The 9314-nt window shown below is 52.7% G+C and overlaps 1 protein-coding gene across 2 annotated transcripts in view; it reads left to right on the top strand.

Moving 5' to 3' along the window:
- Nucleotides 1-972: 972 nt before the first annotated feature.
- LOC100974936 (adhesion G protein-coupled receptor E2) overlaps nt 973-9314 on the top strand; it is a 42694-nt gene continuing 34352 nt past the window's right edge. The window contains exons 1-5 of one of the 2 annotated variants that reach the window (XM_055104361.2): nt 973-1051; nt 1173-1365; nt 3780-3830; nt 4032-4148; nt 5799-5954. In XM_055104361.2, coding sequence (XP_054960336.2) covers nt 1016-1051; nt 1173-1365; nt 3780-3830; nt 4032-4148; nt 5799-5954 — 553 coding nt within the window. In that variant the 5' untranslated portion in view covers nt 973-1015. The other variant, XM_055104362.2, reaches the window with a different exon arrangement.

The raw sequence follows: 9314 nt of genomic DNA, 5'->3' as shown, positions 1-9314 counted from the left end.
TAAATTAGTTCAACCATTGTGGAAGATAGTGTGGTGATTCCTCAAGGATCCAGAACTAGAAATACCATTTGACTCAGCGATCCCATTGCTGGGTATATACCCAAAGGATTATAAATCATGCTACTATAAAGACATATGCACATGTATGTTTATTGCGGTACTATTCACAATAGCAAAGACCTGGAATCAACCCAAATGTCCATCAATGATAGACTGGATTAAGAAAATGTGGCACATATACACCAGAGAATACTATGCAGCTATAAAAAAGGATGAGTTCATGTCCTTTGCAGGGACAGGGATGAAGCTGAAAACCATCATTCTCAGCAAACTAACACAGAAACAGAAAACCAAACACCACATGTTCTCACTCATAGGTGGGAACTGAACAATGAGAACACTTGGACACAGGGCGGGAAACATCACACACCGGGGCCTGTCGGGGGGTGGGGGCCTGGGGGAGGGATTGCATTAGGAGAAATACCTAATGTAAATGACGAGTTCATAGGTGCAGCAAGCCAACATGGCACATGTATGCCTATGTATCAAACCTGCTCGTTGTGCACATGTACCCTAGAACTTAAAGTCTAAAAAATTTAATTAATTAATTAATTAATTAATTAAAAAAGAAAGAAAGAAACCGAGCTTCGCCATGTTGCCCAGGCTGGTCTCAAACTCCTGAGCTCAAGCGATCCTCCTGCCTCGCCCTCCCAGAGTGCTGGGATCACAGGCGTGAGCCTCTACCTGGCCTCAGTTTCCTAATCTGGAAAACAGCAGGGGAAGATACTGCCAGCTGGGACGCAGGCTCTGCCAACTCTGGCATGCCAAAGCTCTGGGCACAGGGCGAGCCCTACCAAAGTGGGAGCCCAGAGCTATTTCTGACAAGGCCCCTGCGTGCCTGCCCAGGGAAGAGCCAAGTGGCCCCAGGCGAGACCGCCCCGCCCAGCTGCCACACCTTCCCCTGCACAGCAGCCAGCCTGGAACACACAGAGGCCAGAGGGTTGGTCAGAGCCACATGGTGGAAACTCCAGCAGAGGGATTTTTAAAGCAGGTTGCACTTCATTCTTGCCGAGCGAGTACACGTGTGTGTGTGTGTGTGTGTGTGTGTGTGTGTGTGTGTGTGCAGCGCCCCTGGGTCTGTGTTTTTATTGTACTTTCCTGCTGGCTTCCAGCTGCACCGCCAGTTCCGGGGAGGGCCCTGGGCCAGCGGCTGTCCGTCCGCCCTCCTTTATAAAGTCCTGGCCTCGGGACAGCCTGCACAGCTGCCCAGCCTGTGGAGACGGGACAGCCCTGTCCCACTCACTCTTTCCCCTGCCGCTCCTGCCGGCAGCTCAGCTCGAACCATGGGAGGCCGCGTCTTTCTCGGTAAGTACTTTGGGGCCCCGCTGGGGGTGGTAGCGAGGAAGCTCCAGCGGGACCCCTTGGATGCGTCTGAGAAACGGGAGGCGCCGCTGGTGTGTGTGGGGCCGGCGATGGAGAAAGCCACATGGTCAAGCAGGCACTCACGGGCACACGGCGAGAGGGGCTGGTGGTGCTTGGGCACCCCCACACCCCGGCAGGAACTCCGGGGTGCTCTCGGAGCCTGTTACCCTGCCCGGAGGGATCCTCAAGCTTTCTACTGGAGCCAGTTTGGCATCTGCTCCCTAAGAGGGGAAACAGAGGCACGGGGGAAGGAAAGGGGCAAAAAGTGAGTGCTGGGACTTAATATAGCGCATAGAAAGACATGGGCGGGGGGCGGGGGGCGGGGAAAATAGAGGCCAGGACTTCTCCACTGCAGGGTACCCCCAGCTTCTCCCTTCTTTCTCTCTCTCTGTCTCTCTCCTTCTGTCTCTCTTTCAGTCTCTCTATCTCTCTAATCTCTGTTTTCTCTCTACCTCTGCCTCTTTGTCTCTCTCTCTGGTGAACAACAAGGAGATGCCTAGGTCCCCATCTCTAAAGCCCCTGGTGACCTGAGGAGGGTCCCCCAGGACATGCCTTGGAAAGGGGAACTCCCTGAGCGCTGGGAACCGCAGCTCCACATGCACCCCAACAGGCGGCCACAGCGTTTTCCTGTGGGAGGGGCGCCCGGGGTGAAATATCACCACTGGGTTTCAGGATGGGCCGCCAGGGCTGGCGGCGGTTGTGGTGTGTGTGCACCTGTGTCCCTGAGGAAGCATGCGGGTCCAGGGCATCTTAGAGCCTGGGGGATCCAGCACCATCATTTTTTTTTTTTTTTTTTTTTTTTTTCCTGAGACGGAGCCTTGCTCTGTCGCCCAGGCTGGAGTGCAGTGGCACGATCTCAGCTTGCTGCAACCTCCGCCTCCTGGGTTCAAGCGATTCTCCTGCCTCAATCTCCCAAGTAGTTGGGTAACAGGAGTCTGCCACCACGCCCAGCTAATGTTTTGTATTTTTAGTAGAGACGGGGTTTCACCGTATTGGGCAGGCTGGTCTCGAACTCCCGACCTCAGATGATCTGCCCACCTTGGCCTCCCAAAGTGCTGGGATTACAGGCCCGAGCCACCGTGCCTGACCATGCCTTCATTTTTATCTAAAGAAATGAAGATAGCAGTAAATGCTCAAGCACACCAGACACCCCCCAAGTCAGAAGAGCGGCAGCTGGAGCTGAGACCCCCACCAGGCTCATGGCCCTTTCCTACTCCTCAGTTCCTTAAACCCCACCCCCAAGCCAAGCTAGGGAGGCTGAGGCAGGAGGATTGCTTGAGGCCAGGAGTTCAAGATCAGCCTGGGCAACAGAGCAAGACTCTGTCTCTAAAATAACTTTTTAAATTATTTTTAATTTTTTTGGCCAGGCGTGATGGCTCATGCCTGTAATCCCAGCACTTTGAGAGGCCAAGGCGGGCAGATCACCTGAGGTTAGGAGTTCAAGACCAGCCTGGCCAACATGGTGAAACCCCATCTCTACTTAAGAAATACAAAAACTAGCTGGGCACGGTGGGTCATGCCTGTAGTCCCAGCCACTCAAGAGGCTGAGGCAGGAGAACCGCTTGAGCCCAGGAGGTGGAGATTGCAGTGAGCCAAGATTGCACCACTGCATTCCAGCCTGGGCGACAAAGGGAGACTCCATCTCAAAAAAAAATAAATAATAAAAATAAATAAATCATTTTAAAATTTTTGAGCTGGGAGCCGTGGCTCACACCTGTAATCCTAGCACTTTGGGAGGCCAAGGCAGGCAGATCACCTGAGGTCAGGAGTTCGAGACCAGCCTGGCCAATATGGTGAAACCCCATCTCACTAAAAATACAAAAAATTAGCCAGGCACCGTGGTGGGTGCCTGTAGTCCCAGCTATTTGGGAGGTTGAGGCAGGAGAATTGCTTGAACCCAGGAGGTAGAGATTGCAATTAGCCGAGATCGCACCATTGCACTTCAGCCTGGGCGACAGAGCAAGACCCTGTCTCAAAAAGAAAGAAAGAAAGAAAATTTAAAATATGGCGGTACACCTGTGGTCCCAGCTACTCGGGAGGGTGAGGCAGGGGGATCGCTTGAGCCTAGGAATTGGAGGCTGCAGTGAGCTATAATCGCATCACTGCACCCCAGCCTGGGTGACCCAGAGAGACCCTGTGTCAAACAAAACAAAACAAAACCCACCCCCATGAGGACAGGGTGACAGACTCTTTGGCTTTGAGCATCTAAGTGGGACATGACATCTGCTCACTCTGAACGACCGTCAGGATCTGAGCCTGAGAGGGGTCAGCATCCTCCTCCCCCAAAATGCATCACCCTTATGCCTCCTTTCCCACCCTGGGATCCCCTCTGACCCCCTTTCCTTTCTCTGTTGCAGCATTCTGTGTCTGGCTGACTCTGCCGGGAGCTGAAACCCAGGACTCCAGGGGTGAGTCTGCTGGGAAGCAGAAAGCACAGTCCACAGCCAGAGCCAGGGGAGGGCCCTGGACCCCCGCCCAGCCCCCTTCAGCCCAGGGAAAGAGAGGGCTTGTGCACGGGAAACTCAGCGCCCTGCCCCATCTCCCCCAGTGCCCCCTTTTTGTGGATCCCCTTGCCCCTCACCTTCTGACCATGCTCCCTGCTCTTGCAGGCTGTGCCCGGTGGTGCCCTCAGAACTCCTCGTGTGTCAATGCCACCGCCTGTCGCTGCAATCCAGGGTTCAGCTCTTTTTCTGAGATCATCACCACCCCCACGGAGACTTGTGATGGTACAGAGGCTTGAGGGCAGCGCAGGGGACATCCGCGATTATGAGGCATTGCCCAGCCAGTGGGGGACAGAGGTTGTTGTGAGGGGCCACAGCCTTTTACCTTCCAGACTATCATCATGGCCAGAGAAAAGAGAAAGAGGGCAGGTGTGGTGGCTCCCAGCACTTTGGGAGGCAGAGGCGGATGGATCATTTGAGGCCAGAAATTCAAGACCAGCCTGGGCAATATGGTGAGACCCTGTCTCTACAAAAAATACACAAAATAGCCGCGCATGGTGGCACACACCTGGAGTCCCAACTACTCAGAAGACTGAGGCGGGAGGATTGTTTGAGCCCAGGAGTTTGAGGTTGCAGTGAGCTATGATTGCACCATTGCACTCTAGCCTGGGCAACAGAGTGAGATCCTGTCTCAGGAAAAAGAAAGAAACAAAGAAAGAGGCCAGGTGTGGTGGCTCATGCCTGTAATCCCAGCACTTTGGGAGGCCAAGGTGGGTGGATTACCTGAGGTCAGGAGTTCGAGACCAGCCTGGCCAACACGGTGAAACCCCATCTCTATACTAAAAACACAAAAAATTAGCCAGGTGTGGTGATGGTCCCCTGTAATCCCAGCTACTCAGGAGGCTGAGGCAGGAGAATCGCTTGAACCTGGGAGATGGAGGTTGCGGTGATCCGAGATCACACCATTGCACTCCAGTCTGGGAGACAAGAGCAAGACCCCATCCATCTCAAAAAAAAAAAAAAAAAAGACAGAAAGAGAGAAGGAGAGAAAGAAAAGAGAAGAAAAGAAAAAGAGAGGGAGGGAGGGAAAGAAAGAGAAAAGGAAAGGAGGGAGGGAGGGAGGAAAGAAGGAAGGAAGGAAGGAAGGAAGGAAGGAAGGAAGGAATGGAGGAAAAAGGAAAAAATATGAAGGGGGAGAAGTAAGAAGTGAATAGGCATGGCTTCCTGGAGAGAGAGAAGCTGCATGCTCAGGAATCTGGAGTCTGTGCCTCAGTTTACCGTTAAGACTGGGAAGGGGGTACATTCTGGCCGTAGGTTTTTTTTCTCCCTTCTTTTTCTTTTTTTTTTTTTTTGAGATGGAGTCTCACTGTGTTGCCCAGGCTGAGGAGTGCAGTGGCGCGATCTCGGCTCACCGCAACCTCCACCTCCCAGGTTCAAGCGATTCTTCTGCCTCAGCCTCCCGAGTAGCTGGGATTACAGGCATGCACCACCATGCCCGGCTAGTTTTTGTATTTTTAGTAGAGATGGGGTTTTGCCATGTTGGCAGGCTGGTCTCGAACTCCTGACCTCAAGTGATCTGCCGGCCTCGGCCTCCCAAAGTGCTGGGATTACAGGTATGAGCCACTGCACCTGGCTGCCATGGGGTTTAAATTTCTACAAAAAGACTGGGGATGGGGATATGGCACTTCCTGTCCATCCCCCACCTCAGCACTGTCCACTGTGTCCAAATCTAGGATGCCAGCCAGATAACTGAGATCAAGTGTGGTCTTCAGGAATGGCCTGCTCCAGCTGCAGCACAGCCTGTGCAGTGCAACTTGAGATCCTTTCCGAAAGATACTAAGCAGCAGGCCCCATGTTGGGGAGTCAGGACGGGGGTCTCTGCCCTGACGGAACTCACATCTTTGGGAGATGACCCCCTGTCCTGTTGTGTTCCAGACATCAACGAGTGTGCAACACCGTCGAAAGTGTCATGCGGAAGATTCTCGGACTGCTGGAACACAGAGGGGAGCTACGACTGCGTGTGCAGCCCAGGATATGAGCCTGTTTCTGGGGCAAAAACATTCAAGAATGAGAGCGAGAACACGTGTCAAGGTAAGAACCACCCCACATCCTCCATCACCACTGTCCATGAGGTTTGGGGTCACCAGAGCTGTTTCTGCAGCATCCAGGGAGCAGGTACCCAAGTATAGGTTCAGTTCCTGGAGTCTGAGATGAGACAGGTGTGCATGTACCTGTTTCGCCAGCCCAGAGAGGCAGCGTGGTGTGAAGGCCAAGGGAAAACTCTGGGAACAGCTACCTGGGCCCAAATCCTGGCTTTGCCACCTGTTACCTAAATGATATTACCAACATCACTACTGCTCTTAGAGCCTTGGTTTACCCATCTATAAAAGGAGGATGATAATAATGGTGCCTACTCGTATGCCTTCTAGGAGGACCAAGGAAAGAATAGGTGCTTCTAACAGAGCCCAGCACACAGCAGGTGCTACAGGCATCTTCATTCTTTAAACGTTATTATGCACTGTAATCCCAGCACTTTGGGAGGCCGAGGCGGATGGATCACGGAGTCAGGAGATCGAGACTATCCTGGCCAACATGGTGAAACCCTGTCTCTACTAAAAATATGAAAATTAACCTGGCGCGGTGGGTCATGCCTGTAAATCCCAGCACTTTGGGAGGCCAAGGCGGATGGATCACAGGGTCAGGAGATCGAGACTATCCTGGCCAACGTGGTGAAACCCTGTCGCTACTAAAAGTACGAAAATTAGCCGGGTGCAGTGGTGGGTGCCTGTAATCCCAGCTACTCAGGAGGCTGAGGCAGGAGAATCACTTGAACCCGGGAGTCGGAGGTTTCAGTGAGCGGAGATCGTGCCACTGCGCTCCACCCTGGTGACAGTGCAAGACTCCATCTAAAATAAATAAATAAATAAATAAATAAATAAATAAATAAATAAGCAATGGATGCCTTTTAGGAGTTGTTCAGACAAGCTGGGCTCCTGTGGGGCCACACTCCTGGCTGGCACTCAGAAGAAATCTATTTCGACACAGCCTGCTTCATCCCTTGCCATGGTCTTATTCCACACTGCAGCTCCAGCCCAGGAGAAGCCAGGCCCCCATACATCACTCTGCTTTGCCTTCTTTCCAGTGGGAACTAGTTGGGTGCGGGAGGGAGCTTCAGACATCTGCAAGGCCAGATGGGAACCAGTAGCAGGTGGACAGAGAAGGGAGATTAACACAGAGTACACAGAGTGGGAAGGGAAGGTGAGCAAAGGCAGGAAATGAAGAAGCTGAGGCTGAGCCAAGGGTCCCAGGGGACATTAAGGGGGTTCAGCAGACCTGCCCTGCTGTAAAGAGAAAAGTGGCAGTGCTCCTGTTCCCAGCCCTGTCCCTCCTGTCCTCCCTGCAGTCAGTAGAGCCTCCCTGGTGGGAGGAAAGTGAGGACAGAGCAGAGGTGTACGTTCTGAGAGCACGCAGCTGCATAGAGCCCAGCAGGGGGGCTGGTTCACAGGGGTCCCCTGTGAACAGATGCTACATTGCATGCACATATCTTGACCAAAGGACAGAGCCTTCCTGTGAATTAGAAAAAGGACTCTCCTGGCCAGGCACAGTGGCTCACGCCTGTAATCCCAGCACTTTGGGAGGCTGAGGCGGGTGGATCACCTGAGGTCAGGAGTTCAAGACCAGCCTGACAAACATAGTGAAACCCCATCTCTACTAAAAAATACAAAAGTTAGCCAGGCATAGTGGTGGGCACCTGTAATCCCAGCTACTCAGGAGGCTGAGGCAGGAGAATCACCTGAACCCAGAGGCAGAGGTTGCAGAGAGCCAGGATCTCACTATTGCACTCCAGCCTGGGTGACAGAGCAAGACTCTGTCTCAAAAAAAAAAAAAAAAAGAAAAAGAAAAGAAAAGAAAGAAACAAAAAGAAAAAGAGAAACAGAAAAGCCTCTCCTCTCCAGGTAGACACAGCCCCATTTGGGGAATGGAGAGGTTTTCAGCCTCTGCTCACCCCCTTGGCTGGGCATCCATATGTAGTCAGCAACCTACACAACTGTACGTGGTGGTCATGGGTCCTTCTCAGTGAGAGCCTCTGTTTTAGTCCATGTTGTGTTGCTATAAAGGAATACATGAGGCTGGATCATGTATAAAGAAAAGAAGCTGATTTTGCTCATGGTTCTGCAGGCCATATAAGACACATGGCTCCAGCATCTGCTTCTGGTGAGGGCCTTAGGGAGCTTCCACTCTTGGCAGAAGGGAAAGGGGAAGCTGGCATCCCATGGCAAGAGGAAGGCAGCAAGAGAGAAGGGAGGAGATACCAGGCTTTTTCCAACAAGCAGTTTTTATGGGAACTAACAAGGTGAGAACTCACTCATGACCCAAGGACAGCACCGAGATGTTCACGAGGGATCTGCACTCAGGACACAAACACCTCCCACGAGGCTCCATCTCCAACACTGGGGATCACATTTCAATGTGAGATTTGGAGGGGACAAATATCCAAACTGTATCACCGCATGCACAGGTGGTGGTTGTAATTATTGAGGAGGTGTGTTGCCATGTTAGAAACAGGCCAGCACTGGCCGGGCGCAGTGGCTCATGCCTGTAATCCCAGCACTTTGGGAGGCCGAGGTGGGTGGATCACAAGGTCAGGAGATCGAGACCATCCTGGCTAACATGGTGAAACCCCGTCTCTACTACAAATACAAAAAAATTAGCTGGGCGTGGTGGCGGGTGCCTGTAGTCCCAGCTAATCAGAGACTGAGGCAGGAGAATGGCGTGAACCTGGGAGGCGGAGCTTGCAGTAAGCCGAGATGGCACCACTGCACTCCAGCCTGGGCAACAGAGCAAGACTCCGTCTCCAAAAAAAAGAAAAGAGAGAAGAGAAGAGAAGAGAGAAAAGAAAAGAGGCCAACACTGAAAGAGGAGGCTTAGTTGGTGGATAGGCAGAGACACAGATGAGCAGGAATGAAGTGGGAGAGGGCTCTCATGGACCCCATCCGCACAGAACAGCCTGCTAGTTCGGAGCAGGACCTGCCTCTTGAAGCCTCAGCTCAGGGAAGGGCTCCGTGGGGCCCTGTCTGCATCCCCCTCACCCCTCAGCATTCTTGGTTTTTTTTGTCTACCTGGTGTCACAGGCCTCATAGGCAGGAGACCTGGGGCCACTCCCTCAGCTCCTTGCCCCACTTACTTCAGGCATCACAGGGCCGTCCCGAACACCTTGTCACCTGTCGCTATCCAAACCTCAAGGTTCAGAACCCTCCACAGAGGGTCACTTCCAAAAGCTCAGAACATCCCCCTGCCCATCTGGCATCTTATTTGTTTGTTTTGTTTTGTTTTATTAGTAAAGATTGGGGGGGGGGAGGTCTCACCATGTTGGCCAGGCTGGTCTCGAACTCCTGGCCTCAAGTGATCCGCCCCTCTCAGCCTCCCAAAGTGCTGGGATTGCAGGCGTGA

Source organism: Pan paniscus, chromosome 20 (assembly GCF_029289425.2).
Source record: "Pan paniscus chromosome 20, NHGRI_mPanPan1-v2.0_pri, whole genome shotgun sequence".
NCBI classification, from domain to species: Eukaryota; Metazoa; Chordata; class Mammalia; order Primates; family Hominidae; genus Pan; species Pan paniscus.
Note: the sequence above shows the minus strand (reverse complement) of the source record. Positions and strands in the feature narration are given on the sequence as shown.